Genomic DNA, 17,377 nt, shown 5'->3' on the forward strand with positions numbered 1-17,377 from the left:
TCTGGTTCTAGGTGACTGATCACACCATCGTGATTATCTGGGTCATGAAGATCTTTTTGGTATAGTTCTTTTGTGTATTCTTGCTGCCTCTTCTTAATATCTTTTCCTTCTGTTAGGTCCATACCATCTCTGCCCTTTATTGTGCCCATCTTTGCATGAAATTATCCCTTTGTATCTCTAATTTTCTTGAAGAGATCTCTAGTCTTTCCCATTCTGTTGTTTTCCTCTATTTCTTTGCATTGATCACTGAGGAAGGCTTTCTTATCTCTCTTTGCTATTCTTTGGAACTCTGCATTCAAATGGGTATATCTTTCCTTTTCTCCTTTGCCTTTCACTTCTTTTCTTTTCACAGCTATTTGTAAGGCCTCTCAGACAGCCATTTTGCTTTTTTGCATTTCTTTTTCTTGGGAATGGTCTTGATCCCTGTCTCCTGTACAATGTCATGAACCTCCATCCATAGTTCATCAGGCACTGTGTCTATCAGATCTAGTCCCTTAAATCTATTTGTCACTTCCACTGTATAATCGTAAGGGATTTGATTTAGGTCATGCCTGAACAGTCTAGTGGTTTTTACTTTCTTTAATTTAAGTCTGGAATTTGGCAATAAGGAGTTCATGATCTGAGCCACAGTCAGCTCCCAGTCTTGTTACTGCTGACTGTATAGAGCTTCTCCACCTTTGGCTGCAAAGAATATAATCAATCTGATTTTGGTGTTGACCATCTGGTGATGTCTTTAGTGCCAGCCTTTTAGAAACGAAAAGTTGGAAGTCAGTTGAATATCTCTCATAATGAACTGGTTGAGTAGTCTACAATCCATCTTTCCAGTGGACTGCATTTGGGCATTCATCAAATAGCGATGTGAATCTGTTTGTTGATGTGAGAAGATGTTCATGACATAGCCTTAAGTAACAAGAGCTGATTATGTAACAGCGATTTTATTTACATTTTAAAAAGTGCACACGTGTGCATGTGTGTGTATGTGTACCCAAAGGAAAGAAAGCGAAGCATTTGGGAGGACACACACTGAATGTTAACACTGCTTCCCTATGAGTGGTGAAATCAAGGGTAATTATCTTTTGTGCTAAATACTTTCCCTGAATATTTGCAATGAGTAAAAACAGGAAAATACTGAACTTTCATTGGAGATACAATGACCATGGATAGTATAACAACATACCAAGGTGCGTGTGAGGACAGTGTGCTTTGCTGAGGGGGACACTAGGCTCTTTGGCTGTAAGAAGTCCCTGCATTATAGCTGAATTAATAATGGCTAAAATGTTTGCTTTTGTCATATGGCCGGCATGCTGCTGAGAATTTTACACACATTAATTCGTTCATTTACAGGTCACAACAACCCTTCCCTGTTTCATTCTTTTTAATTGCATTTATCACTTTCGATACTCAACAGTTTACTTATGTCCTTCACTAAATGTAAACCTTCTGTGGGCAGGGCTATTTGTTAGTTATGGTCACTGCTGGATCCCTAGTACCTATGGCAGTGGCTGGCATCTTAGCTAGTATTCAAATGAATAAATGAACAACTTTATGACATAATAACTAGTACTTGAAGGCAGGAGGAGAAGGGGATGACAGAGGATGAGATGGTTGGATGGCATCACTGACTTGATGGACACGAGTCTGAGTAAGCTCCGGGAGCTGGATGGACAGGGAAGCCTGGTGTGCTGCAGTCCATGGGGTCGCCAAGAATCAGACACGACTGAGCGACTGAACTGAACTGATGCCTTCCTTACAATGAGAACTCTAAACGAGACTAAGCAATTTGCCCCAAATCACACAGCTACCAGAGCCCAGTTTCTCTCAACCCAGATCTACATGATAATCTGGTTCTAACCCACTCTCATCAATTACAACAAATCCTTGAATAAAAGCATCCTCCTCCTCCTCCCCCTACACGCAGTCAGTCCATGGGAGAGACAATGAGATGTCACGTAAGAACTTGCAAGTGTGGTTTCCTTCTGTTAAATTGGTAATATCTTCACATAATAGATAATGTTCTATCATCTGCAGGGGTCATCATAACAGGCATGCTATTATTCAGATCAAAAACAGAAGGAACTTGGCCTAGAAACCTAATCATTCACTAAGTGAAGAAAAAAACAGAGCCTGGAAAAGAGTCTTAAGGTTTTTTTTTTTTTAATTGTGAGTGTAAAAATTTGTACTGAATAAATAAAACCCCCAATGGACAAGGATTTTCTCAGGGAAAAATACTCAGGGCTGATGCCAGGAGAAAGTACTTGGAGAAGCAAACCCAAATATTTGGGCCCATGGCAGTTTAATAATGCTGGCCATTAAGGTCTTCCACATAACCTGCCTTGATCACCAAACGATCCTTAAACTCACACAGAGCTTCCCATGTGGAAATCTGTCAGCTCTCCTGAGCATGTGGGACCTGAGAGGAGTATGAGCGGCCAACGCTGACCATGGTGGGAAACTGCAGGTCCTAGAGCTCAGGGGCCTGGAGAGGGAGTCCTCTGACCAGAGGTGTATGCTCTCTAGCCCCTTTGGCAATTTAATTTTTCCCTATAGATTAAGGGATTGACATTCTAAATTATTAATGAGTCTTCTGTGGGCTTGATTAATGGGGGTGAATCTCTATGGACCTGTCAACCTTTGAGAGCTCTGACCAATCCACTTCCTAGGTCTTCTGTGGGAAAACCAGCCCTGAATTTTAACGACAATGTTAACTCAGAAAAACCACCCTTCCCCCTTTACACACACATACCCATACACTTGAACACGTACACACACAGACATGAAATATACACAACATCCTGATGCACACATGAGCACACTTACACACACAAACATACACCCATCAGCCTGTCCGAGGCCCTGTTTGGCCACATAGTCCCCAAATGACATCATGGTCTCCTCTTCCCAATAACTGCAAATTCATGGATTTGAAATCCTTCAAATGTGCTTGTATTTCTCCATCTCTGCTGACTGCCAACTTATCAAAGGTTGTTTGCTATTGCTTTTCAGTCGTGCCCAACTCTTTGCGACCCCATGAACTACCGCACACCAGGATTCCCTGTCCTTCACCATCTCCCAGAGTTGGCTCAAACTCATACCATTGAGTCAATGATGCCATCCAACCATCTCATCCTCTGTCACCCCTTTCTCCTCCTGCCTTCAATCTTCCCCAGCATCAGGGTCTTTTCCAATCAGTTGGCTCTTTGCATCAGGTGGCCAAAGTACTGGGGCTTCTAAACAAACTCAATTCAACACAAGCCAGTCCAGGTACAATAGCAGTTTCCCCCACATTTCTGCACAAGGCTGGTCCTAAAGGCAACCAGTCAGCAGTGCTGCTCCCCTAGAAGCAGGAAGTGAGCAGGACCACAGGGTTCCTGGACAGAGTTAAGAGGGAGACAAGGAACACTTTTTCTTCTTTCCCACCTACATCAGGTCCTCTCTGCAGGAGCTGAGAGCTGGCAAAGGCCAGCCCAGGGAGCCTTTATGAAACATACTGTTTAATGCTCACAAACAGAATACCCAAACATGTAAAAAGCCAATTCTCTGAGACTGCCATTGCCTCACTCCTAATGCCTTACTTCTTGTTAATTCACCCAGAATATAACCTGAAGTCCTTACTTGGCCTTTAAGGCCATTATGAACTGGCCCCCAGCTACTGTCTGGATGTGTAGCATTCTCTCCTCATTGCTGATTCCACTCCAGTCCCATGGCCTCCTTACTGATCTTTAACACACTCCCATGTGCTGCATCAGGACCTCTATACTCTTGTTCCTTCTGTGGTCAATAATCTTCCACTGCAGGTATCCACATGACCTGTTCCCTAGCCTGCTAGGTACTTTGTCCATGGACTCTCCAGGCCAGAATACTGGAGTGGGTTGCCATTTCCTACTCCAGGGCATCTTCCCAACCCAGGGATTGAACCCATGTCTCTTGAGTCTCCTGCATTGGCAGGTGGGTTCTTTACCACTAGTGCCACCTGGGAAGCCCTTATTTAGGTCTTTATTCAAATATCACCTGATTAGAGACACTTTTCTATCATACCTACAATACAGAGCAGTCCCTGCCTCCTATCACTCTCATTCTTTCACCTGGATTTATTTTTCTTCCTAGTTCTTATTCCCCACTGACATACTATGTATGTATTTGAGTGTGTTAGTCGCTCAGTCGTGTCTGACTCTTTGCAACCCCATGAACTATAGCCCTCCAGGCTCCTCTGTCCATGGAATTCTCCAGGCAAAAAACTAGAGTGGGTAGCCATTCCCTTCTCCAGGGGATCTTTCTGACCCAGGGATCAAACCTGGGTCTCCTGCATTGCAGGTGGATTCTTTACTGTCTGAGCCACCAGGGATGCATGTATGTATTTATTGTCCACTAAAATATAAGCTCCTTGAAAGCAAGGATTTTTTCTGATTTGAGGACTGCTGACTGCTCCTTAAAGTGCCGAGCATGCAGTAAGATTCTTTGTGGTGTCGAGACAGCCCAACATGAAGTCTGGGAGCTTGGGTTAGTTTGAAAAAGGATTTTCCATCATTAGCTAGTTGTACAGAAATCCATGAAAGGAAAGATACTAAGGGGAGTCTAAAACCATTCTAAGAAGTAATGGCCAAATTCATCTTGGGAAGTATTCTCAGGTTTAGGGAATTGCTTTTAATGGGCCTTTTAGTTCTGCAAAGAAAGGCCTAAAGTCTGGGCAGGATAGAAGAGGCTGAGACAGGAGGGCACAGTTTTGTTCTCAGTTTATTATAAAAGATGTCTATATTGGTAAGAGAAGTGTCTTTTAGTTTTATGTTTTCTAGTTCCATTGGCTGATCTGAGAAAAACAAAGCTTGAATAGAAGCTAGAAACTTTAAGAACAAAATGGAATGGAGAGGTTTGTCTGTTCAGTACATCTGGAAGGCCAGGCTAAAGGAGTTCAGACGGCAGCTCCTGGCAACATGGGATGCTTCACAATCAGTTTTACTTTGCATTATTATCTAAGAAGAAATTTCCCTTATTAACTCCAAGTCTTCAACAAAACCTATGTTAACTGCTACCAATGTCAGCCTTGTTGTTAGCACTGCCTTAAGGAATCAATGGAGATTGTGTCAATGTTCTGGATTGTGAAAGTCAAAAGGGACCAGGGACGCATGAAGAAGAGGTGGCTAGAGGTGGTGGAGGGGAATTTGGAGGGCAGAGATGTCAACAAGGAGAAAGCGATCATTTGGAGAAATTCTTGGAAATTTGGAATCAGAAACAAAATTTCTTACAATCAATATGACATCAGTATTTGAATAGTAAAGGACAAGGGACTTGGAGAAAATTAAAGATTTAGGGACTTTGGGGTCCTTAAAGTGAATTCAGCATCACAGAGTTCAGACTTTAATCTCAGTGGTTAGCTACTTTTAAAACTTTATCTCACCATAGAAACCTGTTTCTTGAATAAACTATTATATGGAATCCAGATCCAAACTGAGCCACTGTGATGGAAGAGTAGGGGTTTGAATTTATGCCCACTTGGCTTTCCTACTGGATCCCATGTTGTCCTCAGGCCCCTCTGGGGAATCCCAGCACCCCAGGAATACAGCTTAAAAACCATGGATCTGGAACTGAAAGCAAGAATATGCTCTTTAAAATTTCAGATGGTTGATCTTTCAGCCTGACTCTGAGTGCTCATTTCCTGTTAAGCAGTATGTCTCTTAGCCAGCTGTTACTGATTGGGTATTCTCCCTTCTCTTGAACCAAATTCCTCAACCCTGGGACTTCTACCCACTGGTCCTGGTGTAAAACTCAAAATAAGCCTAATTCCTTCCATAAAACAGCCTTTCAAGTCTCTGGCTTCCTAGGTGGTGCAGTGGTAAAGAATCCACCTGCCAAGCAGGAGATGAAGGAGGTGAGGATTCAACCCTTGGGTTGGGAAGATCCACTGGAGAAGGAAATGGCAACCCACTCCAGTATTCTTCCTTGTAAAATCCCATAGACAGAGGAGCCTGGTGGGCTACAGTCCATGGATTCACAAAAGAGCTGGACACGACTTATGGACTAAACAGCAGCAAGTCTTTGAAGAACTCTTATTTCCTTCTTAACTTGTCTTTGTTCCAGGTTAAACATTTTCAACCCTCCAACTCCTCAAGCAATTCTTACAGTGCATATACTATTTGGGCACCTGAAGTTACTGATACTGATTAGAGAAAATGAACTCAATATTGACAGAGTTAAGACCAAAACAGGGGCACGTAAAAGCAGAGCACAACCACACACACTCTGGGGGTAGAAAAGTAAAATGAGAGATGCCATTCGTCTAATGTGAAAACTACAGAAAATAGTTCACCCTTCTTATAGTTCTTCCCTCACCCCTGCCCACTGTGGAGGGGGCTGGAAAGCAGGTCCCACTTCATTCAGCTCAAGGATGAGCCCTGATCACTGCCTAGCAGTCACTGAATTAGGGACATGGGGCATAGCTACTGGCAGGAGAGGCACTCAGCTCTCATTACTATTACTCGTGAAACACCCCCAGCAGTTGGGCTCTGGAATTCAGGACAGTAATTGCCTAGCATGGGTTCATTTCCACTCATCTTCATTGACCACCTGTGTATCCACATAGTTACTGATCCTTGCCTAATGCCATGGAAATCTATTAACTACAAAGAAGTGATATTCTGTAACCATGGATTGATCAGTTCTTTTGGAGCAAGCTGTATCAGTCTGTCAGCATCATTTAGTAGTAATCATGGGATTTATCTTAGGTACTGGCTTTGGTAGAACCTGTAGGGGGCAGGGAGGTAAGTTTGAACAATTAGGGCTAGGTTCACAGCTAGAAAGAACATGACCAGCTCAATATGAGAGCCCCCCTCCTCCGCACCAAACTCCCTGAAACAAAACTTGGGCTTCCTGCTACCCAGGTGCTTTACACACACCCTGATGGTGCGTGTTTCGAGGCCTGGAGATGTGTGCGCGCTGGGCATCCTACTCACGGGTGGACAAGGTCACCTGCGCTTGACGTATAGGAGGACCCTTTCAGTGCTCACCCTTCCTCTGTGCAGTTGGACCGTACTCTTTGCCTGTGATAAAGCTCTTCCATGAGCATAAACTGAGTCCTGTGAGTTCTTTCAGCAATTAAACAGTTGAGATGATTAATGGGTAATGAACACAGCAAAGGTGAGAAGGGACCTCAGACACTGGCCCTTCTGAGGCCCGAAAGATGCTTCTGATGGGAGAGTGTTAGTTTTCAGCGCTGAAAGCACAGTTTTGTAAGTGAGTGTGATGAAGTACAAGACAATTCTGTTGGATGCTGGGGAAGGACTTCTATAAAAACAACAGGGACATATTCCGGTTTGCTCCAACAGAAAAATACTTCTAATTTTGACAAAGAATATATCCAGCAGAGTTGCCAGGTGCAAAGAGATAGAGAAGGACCACAGGGTTCATCCTCATTTTGTAATCTTTTTTCCACACACTCCTCTCTTTCGGCCCTGTATCTGTTAGAGGCAACACTATGTTTTCATGCGTGTGGTTTCACTTTTTTTTTTTTTTTTTGCACAAATAGAATATTATACATACTTCTGAATCCTAAATAAGCTCAATGGTATTGAAGAAAGAATTAAAGTATCCCATGTCTGCTGCGAGTAGGACAGCACTGATAACAAAAGAAAGGCTTGGGAAGGAAGTCAATTCAGGAGGGAAGAGAAAGTGGATGCATGAATAAATATGTGTGTATATATGTATATTCATATGTGCATGTGTGGTGTGCATATGAGTATGCATAGACACGTAATTTTCATGTACAGTGTATATGTAGAAAAATGATCTGTGATTAAAAATGAAACAAAATATAATCATTTTATTCTTCTAGCTTTGGATGCAAGCTATATCTAAATCCATGCTCTGCTCCCTGCCAGCTGCAGCTATGAACAAGTTAGTTAACTGCTCTGAGACTGGTTTCCTCATCCATAAAATGGAAATTTTTATTGTGCAACGACCTGATGAGCATTAAGACTATACATCGACCATCAACAGATTTCCAGAGGAGAAATTTGGACGGAAATTTGCTGCCTTTCTTTCCTCTCGCTGAGGATCTGTGTTGTGTGAAGAGGAAAGACAAGAACGCAAAGGGAGCTCAGAGAGTAAGGGCCAAGGAGGAGGATGTGGGGGAAACAGCATTAGCTTCACTCTACTTGTCTGCACGGGACCAGTCCCCTAGGAACCACCGCCTGTCGGTTAACAGACAAAGGCAGCTAAACCATGAGCTCCCAACCCCAGTGTCCTCCCTGCCAGCATCCAATTGCTACGGGGTCAGAGATAGGGGCCCCCTTACCGGGGATGCGGTGGAAGGTCGCCACAGAGGGTCTCTGGCATCCTCGTTCAGGACGTTGTTAGCTAAAAATGCTGGGCTGTTTCACGTGCTTATTAACCTTTTGTTTACAATTATCCTGAGAAAAAGGCATCACTAAAGCATCTGAGTTGCCCTGAGTCATGACGTAAAGGGCTGAGTCACGATTTGATCCTAGCTCCTGCCATTACTACACGGCTTCCGCCGTAATACCGCAGCTGCTTCCATCTTGACGGCGGACGCTGCTGGCGTCCTGTCCGGCTCCCCGTGGCTCCCCTGAGTGCACCAGCAGCTGCGTTAGAGGGTGCTCGGGCTGCTGTCAGCTGTGTTAGGCACCTGTGTTTCTTGTGTCCTTTGAGGGGTTTCTTGTGGCCACAAGAGGCTTCAAGGAACACAACCTGGAAAGGTAGGGAAGGGAATTTAATGTCCCCCGAGGTCTCCAGGGGCAATGCTCACCCAACTGGGTTGGACAAGAGTGCTTACACGTTAACCTCTGGCATGTTCCTAGTGGTTTCGGAGGGTGCCCCCAACACGGGCAAGCCCCAGCTGTCCACACTGTAATAACCCACCCATAAAACATGTCCTCTAGACGCTCTTGCCTCTTCCTTTCTCACTTTCCCCACTTCCTCTCCTGTGCTTCCTAGAATTGCCTCCTATGTAAATAGCTTGTACTAAATCTTTATCTCTTCGGTCTACTTTTGGAGGAATCCAAACTGAGTCAAATTCTAAAATCCACGTGGTTGCTGCTCCTTTTGTTATTGTTTTTAATTACACTATATTCCCACCCCCAAAAGTAATAATGACCATGAGTTGCTGATTAGTCAGAACCTGATTATCATTTTAAGGCTTGTTAAAAAGGAAGACAGTGTTTCCCACAAAGCAGCACGTTAATCCTTGTTTTCATTAACTATCCTTCTTGCCAGCAGTTGCCCTAATTTCAAAGCAGGATGAGGAAGGCTTTGAAGTCACTCTGTTAATGTAGTTATACACCCAATTTGGCTTTTCCAGCTATTAAACAATAGATTTTAGGGTATGTACCAAAAGTAGGACAGTATTTCTTGATATAAGAAAACAATTGAATTCGTAATGTTAAAGAAATCTACAAGTACAGTGAAGTATTTGTCTTGTGGAAAACAAGAGCAATCATCTCAACATGCATTTTATATTTATCAGCTCTACACATACATATTTTAGGAAGATTTTGAGAGATTTCAATATATCTTAAAATGACCAACCATTTTATTTTTAGCAAAAAGAGATTCTCAGTTTCTGGTAGTTGTCTGTAACTATAGGCTGAAAATGTTTAGATTTTAAAGCTTACATGTGTAAATTCTCACATGAAAATGAGTGGCAGTACCACCCACTGCAGTGTGGTGACTCTTTATCCGCAGTTTGTCCCCTCCAGAGACGCCAGGCTCGCAAGTCACATGTAGTAAGTTCACATAACATGTTTTGTTTTATAGACTCTAACCATTTATTTAACAAAAAGGAAATCTCTAACATCTAGCGTTTTTCTACATTTACAATTTCAGGGAAAAGAGACTCGTGTTCTACAGTATATAATGGTTACAAAAGAGTTCATTATCAGCTTAGAATGGTTAAAACATTTTCTCTACTGATTAGGACTCAGCATTCTTTAGTGAAGTGAGGTGACATATCTCTTATGGAAAAAGTAGTTGTTTCTTGTCGGAGGAGATATATTACCAGCACAACCTTCCCTTCACTCAGGAAGGGACACAGACCTGTCCCTCGAGGATTTCTTTCACCAGCGACATAGGTGGGAGTCCATTTCGCTATTTCGATTCCCAAGTCAGGTATAAATCCTTTTCACTTAGGGAAGAACTCAAACATATATAAACTGAAGGGCGGAGGTTGCTTTTTCCATCTTCTCACACGACACTAAAAACTCAAGGTTTTCTTGGTGGTTTGGCTCACGTGTTGATCACTGTGCATGGAGCTATCATTGGTGCAAGTGTTTTTTGAATGCTGTGTTCAAATGTTTTGAATGCTGTCTAGCACCCACAGGAGAGAACAGAGCACCCCCCTCCTCCAAAATTTGAATTTTCCTCTCGGAAACTCTGAAAGCCCATGATCACTTTTGCCTTGCAGAATCGGGGGGCTCTACCCCCAGGTGCAAAGTACATTTTCCAGGTTTCTCCAGGGCGAAGGCAGGGTGGACGCCCTCGTTAAACCTGTGCCTGATGATGAAGAGCATCTGTCCAGTCTCAGCGTTTATAAACAGCAGCCTCTGGGTGGTGTAGTCCAGCAGGATGCCCACTCTGGCGGGACGCTCAGTCACGTGGACATCGCTCACGATGCCACTGTAGAAAAATGTGTATCTGAAATGGAACAGAATGGGAATTGAAAACTTTGAAAATCTTGAACGACGATAAAGAAAATCACCTGGAGACAACCAATTTTGCGATTATTGATCTCAGTTCACAATAAGGAGTTGCAGTAACAGTGCCCCAAATACCTTAGCCAGATCCCTCCTAGATGCTAACATGCATAGCTCTTGCCAACAGACGAGTGTTTTTTAATACTTTTGCTACTTCTACATTAGGAGGCAGGCCCAGAATAACCAACATATGCCTCCCTTGTGATTTTCTCCACATTTTAATTCTTTCCCAGCTGCCCACATGTTTTAACTACCGCATTCATGGTGTGTCATTCTTTTGAATAAAACTCCTTTGAGGCTGCCATGTATTGTAAAAAGGACTGCAGGCTCGCCTTCCATAAAATGCATTAATTTTACTGTTTAAAAAATTTGTAAGTAACTTATATAAGGGCCTTAATGAAGTTTAAGAAATATGTCATTATTTCTGTCCAACTTCATCCTTTGTACAATGCCCCTGCCCAAACCAACTTTCCTTTTCATCTTCTCCATGTTTTCTGCAGCCTTACAGCCAAGGGGGGTTACCTCTGATTTCTCTCTTAAGTTCAGATACATTCAGTTCACCATGTTTTCACTGGGCATACGCGTATGTCCCACACTTTGTTAGACCTCTGCACCTCTGGCGGATATGAAGGACCACAGCATACTGTCCTTGCCTTCAAGGAAACCCATACTCTACTGAACTAGAAGGAAAACTGTTTAAGACTTTAGCATAGGCTGGGGCTCAGACTCCAGCTCCGGGCACAGACGGGGAAAGTGTTTTATGACACATTTCATGGACTTGGTTTGGTTGTGAAAGGAAAGGTTCAAGGACAGGTTGGGAGTGAGAAATTGCTGAACAGAAAAAGCGAAACTGCTCTGTGCAAAAGAGTAACATACGGTGGGAGTTTTCTCCTGACGATCTTAGAGGCTGGGGCCCTGAAAGCAGGAGAAGAGAAGAGCTGAGGGACAGGTGTGTGGTCTGTGGATCTGACAGGTCTGAGGGTGGGAGTGACACTGGACAGACTGGGGCCATAGAACCTGCATACAAGGCAGAGAAGGGCCTTGCAGACTTGCGGCGTCTCTCTTAAACGCCTAGGAGCTTGAGTGCAGGGAATGGCAAGTTGGCAACTTCCTTGCCGAACGAAGCTCATTCAAAAGGGCAGAGGTTTACGGGGATGGAAGGTGAGCGAGACTTCCACAATGATAAAGGACCTATTCAGTGCCTTGCCAATGTGAAATATGGCAGAACACTATGAAATTTTAGAACCTGTAAAGCACACAGAGGTTGTGAGTGGCAATGAGGGGAATAGCAGTGTAGCTGGCGTTCTTACAGAAGGCTTGGGGAGCAGATGGGTGCACGTTCAGCCAAAGAAAGGTCAGGACTGGATAAGAGGGGAAAGGGTGAGGTGATCCAAGCTGTGGGGGCAGCAGAGGCAATGATGAGGTGGCAGAATAAACCTGTATGTCATCTGCTTGACCACTTAGGAGGGGACATGTGAATGACTTTGAGAGTATTACCTGGATAGGTAAGTCAGAGGCCAGGCTCTATACTGGCCTGCCCTGTCTAATATAGTAGTCAAGAGGTACATATGGCTACTTACAGTAGAATTAAGTAAAATTCAAAATGCAGTTCATCAGTCTTGCTAACCACATTCCAAGTGCTCAATAGCCACATCTACCATTTTTCTAGTTGTCAGAATGTGTGACTGGACAGGGCTGGTCGAGAGGGTTCTGAATGCCCATCTGAGCTATTTCCCTACCCTACTTGGAAGATCCCCAGGGCCTACAGGCCCAGCCCCAGTCAGTCCCTGAGCAAGTCGCTACCATGGAGGGAAAGACATTCCATGGAGCCTTGGACCCAACCGTTCTGCAGGGCCTAGAATTCACCCTGTCCTGCTTCTGCCCCATTTCCCACTGAGCACATCACTTCATTCTCCAAGCTGCACTCCGGCCTGAAACAAGGCCTGTCTGTCTGTGGCCTGACTCCCTCCCCATCCTTTGGATTGCTAGTTCTTGTTCAGACAAGGGTCATTCGGAAGCCTGATTCTTGACATCTGCCTGACCCTGGAACTGCCTGGGCGAGGGTCCCTACCTGTGTAGCCCATCCTGGTGCATCTCACTGCTGGCCGAGAATGAGCCCAGACTCCTTTCCACCCCGGAGGCTGCTTCCCTCAGGACTCCCATCCCCCAGACTGTTCCATTCTTCCGGGCTTCCCGCCTTCACTGTGGTCCCAGAGTGCTGACACCACTGTTCATGTTTATAGATTTCTTTAGCAAAAATGAAGGGACATGATGTAAATGACATTTTAGAAACATTTGCAGTGGTGACACTTAGAATGGCTTGGAGTGGTTAGAGACCAGAAGAAGAGCACAGGCCCGGGAGCTGTGGGAGAAACTGGTAAAGTGAAGCCTTGAACTAGAGGAGTAAGTTAGGGACAGACAGGAAGAAATGCAACTGATTCTTTCTCCTTAAGACTCTTCATTTCTCCTATCCCACCATGACGTCTTACACCAGATGCAAGTAGAATCAAGAGTAATATTGCTTCATTTAAATCATGAAGCCAGAAAAATGGAAAAACTCAGGAGGCTCTGCTGTAGCAGCACTCTCAGTGGCCTGATGGCCAGCGTGCTCTGATTGGACCATGGAATGAGGTACTTAAGACCTGACCTCTCTGTGCTGTGATCATACAGGCAGGCGCGTCCCTTCTCCCAGAATCCACAGAACCTACCCTGGGTGACAAAAGCCAAAGACCAAAGCTGTTGAACCTGCTGAATGAAATTAACTGTTCTGTTCTCTAGAGTCTAGAACTTTGTTATTGGAGGCTTGCCTTTATGTTCTTAAGGGTTCAGTTGTCTAAGGAAATCTTCATGAAATCAATACCTAGTTCCAACTCTACCGATCATAAACTCTGGGTTTGAATGATTTTTCAACTCTGGGTAGAGGATGGGTCCTCAAGGATCACACAGCACTGAACATCATTTAATCATAATTGCTCTGATTTGATGGAATGTGACTTTGAAAAGCTCTTGGAGATGGTGTCCTTGTGAACCTTGTCAGGGAATCAAACTCTGTCAAGTAGGATACAGGGAGAGATGTGCAGCGAGAAATATGCAAAATCCAATCTGTGGGCCTTTTTCTGGGAACTTGCAAGCACTGATTCCTTTTTAAGCATTCCATTTGAATAATGCCTCACATTTGAGTCTTTACAGTTTCAAAGCTCTTCCTTGTACCTGACTTCATGTGACCCTCACAGCCCCCAAATGGAGTAGTCTAGGTGTCACTGTCCCCTGACAAGACACATGAGGCACAGATTAACCAAGACGGATCTGTTCACAGGATTAACCAACTTCTGGTGAGTAGTCAATAGGATGCTAGTCAAGAATGGAGCCAGGACTCAAATTAGGTTCCTGGCTCCAGTCTCATGCTTTTTTATTAGACCGTCTTGTGCACATGTTCAGTTCATAGCATGCTTGCCTTCTCTCTCTGAGACTAACACAGGTTTATGGCTTTTTCATATCAACCAATTAGACAATCCTAATGAGACAGTCTACAACCTGGGACCGTTTACTGCAGCACTTGCACCTGGACAGATGTCTCCTTGAGCAACAGAATACAAAGAAACTAAAAATAACCACGTGGATGCCCAGTTGGGGCAAATTATGAACAAGATACAAAAAGCCCAAACTCGACTGCCACTTCTGAGGTGCTGGGAGCAAAAGCAGGGTACTGCCCGGGATACATGCACACGGCACCGCCAAGGGGGTGGGCAGACCCCCTAAGCCACTGCTCCAGCCTGACCCACCAATCCACCTTTACCCTCATTCCATTTAAGGGACCAGCTCACCCCTCCTCAGGGAGGGAGCAAGGGAACCCGTTCCTTGTCTTTGCTCGCTCCTGTTACAGCACGAGTCCCAGTAAAGCCTTGCCTGAATTCCTCGTCTAGATTCTTATCAATGGAAACTGACTAAAGAGTCTAAGGGGACTTCCCAAGTAGTCCAGGGGTTAAGACTCCACCTTCCGATGCAGAGGGTGTGGGTTTGATCCCTGGTCAGGGAGCTCAGATTCCATATGCCTCATGGTCAGAAAACCAAAACATAAAACAAAAACAACAAAAGATTTTAAAAAAGAACAGCAAAAAAGAGAGTCCAAGAAACCCAGGTCAGTTGCACCAATAATACAGACCAGGGGTTGGTCAACTTTGTCTGTAAAGGGCCAGAGAGTAAATATCTTGGGCTTTGGGGGCCGTTTGGTATCTGTTATAACTAGACAACTCTGCCATTGTAGCACAAAAGCAACCATAGGCAATATGTAAACAAATGAACTTGGCTGTGTTCCAATAAAACTTTATTTACAAAAAAGTCAGCCCCATTTGGCCTGTGGGTTGTAGTCTGCCAACCCCTAATATAGACCAGAGACGTGGGGGAGACGGGGTGCTGGGATCCACTTCTTCCTTAGTCCTATTGACTCCTCCATGGAGGGAGCCCTTTCAGCATTACCCTTGTGGTCTCTCCCCACCCTGGGGTGGACTTCAAAGGAAAACCTGGCCACACACCCAGTTTCCTAACTTTTCATTTTGAGCTTCCTGAGGAGACACACATCCTTTTCCAGCTCCCTACTCTGTCCTGCAGTACGGGAAGCTGGCCTGGCCAAGACTTTGGGTGGGTACAAATCTATTAAAGAGGATTCGAGATAAGAAACAGTTTTGCTCTCACTTATGAACCACATTGTCTAAAACTGGCTTCCTCAGTAATCAGAGTAATAGTTGAGTCTCCATGTATCAGTTGGCCCAAAAGTTCGTTTACAGAAATGAACTGAATGAACTTTTGGGCCAACTCAATACTTGACTCTCTTCTTTCTCAGTTGGCTCAGAACTTGGGTAGGGAAGTGAGACGCTACTTATTGGGCCCCTCAGAGCCCTCGGCCTAGACACTTTGATTAGGTGAAGAGGGGCAGGCCCCAGCTTACCTCTGTGGCTCAAAGCAGTGCATGTACCATGAGGTCTCTCCCTGTGCCAGGGCACCAGCCTGCACAGCTGAGCTGGAGCAGACGCCCAGTCGGTAAGCTGGGCAGTCTGTGACGGTGGTCTCCCAGTAGTGCTGGCCACAGGCAGGCAGCTCCTCACCCAGGACTGATGGGATTCTGCAGGCAAAGTTGATCAGGAATTGGCAACCTTTATTTCATAGACATCGACATTCATAAGTGCACCCACAGTTTAAGCAGGATTCTATCCTTGGAGAATTTGCTGAATATCCTTGCTGGAATATCCTTGCTGGAATCTGACTAAAGATATTCATTGTTCATGCTGTCCCTGACCTTGACCTGAGGGCCACAGAATTCCCCAAACATTCAACATGCTTTTAACATAGTTCTACTGCCACACACAACACACATGTATTACACATAGCATCTCTTAGAGGAACTGGGAACTAGAAAATGATTAGAATAAGGATAGGATAAAAAGAAGAGGGCTTCCAAAAAAAAAAAAAGAGGGCTTCCCGGGTGGTTCAGTGGTAAAGAACCCGTCCGCCAATGCAGGAAATGCAGGAGACTCAGGTTTGACCCCTGGGTAGAGAAGAACCCCTGGAGAAGGAAATGGCAACCCATTCTGTATTCTTGCCTGGGAAGTTCCATGGACAGAGGAGCCTGGCGGGCTGTAGTCCATAGGGTTGCAAAGAATCAGACGTGACTGAACGACTGAACACACACGCATAGGATAAAAAGAAATGGCACCCATCTGTGGCCCTAATGGTAAAGAACCCACCTGCCAATGTAGGAGACGTAAGAGACATGGGTTCAATCCCTGGGTCAGAAAGATCCCCTGGAGAAGGGAATGGCTACCCATTGCAGTGTTCTTGCCTGAAGAATCCCATGGACAGGGGAGCTTGGTGGGCTACAGTCCATAGGGTCACAAAGAGTCGGACATGACTGAAGTGACAGCATGCACCACTTTCAAAGGGAGTGAGGAAATGTAAAGGAGGCAAGAGGAGATAAGAGAGTATAACTTGGAAAGTTTTTCCCCCAAAACTTGCACGCACACAAAATGGAGTCTCTAAAACCTCTAACCATGAGTCCCGTGCCTGAGGACCTTCCTGGGCACACAGACCAAGCCAGGTGCTGCTCCTGACAGCGGGCGTCTGGGGAGGCCTGGGCGGTGCAGGTGAAGCGGGCGTGTTGTCCGTGCTCTGGAGAGGCTTGCGGTCAACAGTCTTGGGGACTGGGGCCTCTTTAGATGGCAGCAGGTATGCCTAAGAGGTTGTTGAAAGGTCTCTTTTTGTCTCACCTCAGCTATTTTTGCAACAGGCATGGTGAAGTGAACCAAAGCACTTTCTCCTGCTGATGGGTGACCTTGTTTGCATGAATTGCTCAATTTTGCTTTGAAATGGCTGAGACAGCAAGGAAGCATTTTTAATTTAAGCAGCATTAATATTCAGTCAGCACAATCTCCCGCTCCCCTTTAACAGGTGAGAAAATGATTACACAAGGGAATGTATTTCATTTTCTTGTGTCTTTACCCAACAACTTCATTTCAGAGCGGTGGCTACTGATGGGTGCTTGTTCTCTGGAGCAAAACTTGGTTGCTTGATATGTATGAACTAATTTTCAGATTAATAATTAACATAATTCTATCAAATACATTATAGTTATTATCTATTATTATTAGCAGCCATGAAATTAAAAGACACTTCTTCTTGGAAGAAAA

General features: G+C 44.6%; 1 protein-coding gene across 1 annotated transcript in view; it reads right to left on the bottom strand.

Annotated features, from left to right (window-relative positions):
- Positions 1 to 9,749: 9,749 nt before the first annotated feature.
- The window catches only part of CMYA5 (cardiomyopathy associated 5), a 99,371-nt gene continuing 91,743 nt past the window's right edge, over positions 9,750 to 17,377 (bottom strand). The window contains exons 12-13 of the mRNA XM_010834587.1: positions 15,643 to 15,816; positions 9,750 to 10,638 (exon numbers count right to left, since the gene is read on the bottom strand). Coding sequence (XP_010832889.1) covers positions 10,392 to 10,638; positions 15,643 to 15,816 — 421 coding nt within the window. The 3' untranslated portion in view covers positions 9,750 to 10,391. The remainder of the gene's footprint in view (positions 10,639 to 15,642; positions 15,817 to 17,377) is intronic.

The sequence above is a fragment of the Bison bison genome, unplaced genomic scaffold (genome assembly GCF_000754665.1).
Source record: "Bison bison bison isolate TAMUID 2011002044 unplaced genomic scaffold, Bison_UMD1.0 scf7180017864034, whole genome shotgun sequence".
Taxonomy (NCBI): domain Eukaryota; kingdom Metazoa; phylum Chordata; class Mammalia; order Artiodactyla; family Bovidae; genus Bison; species Bison bison.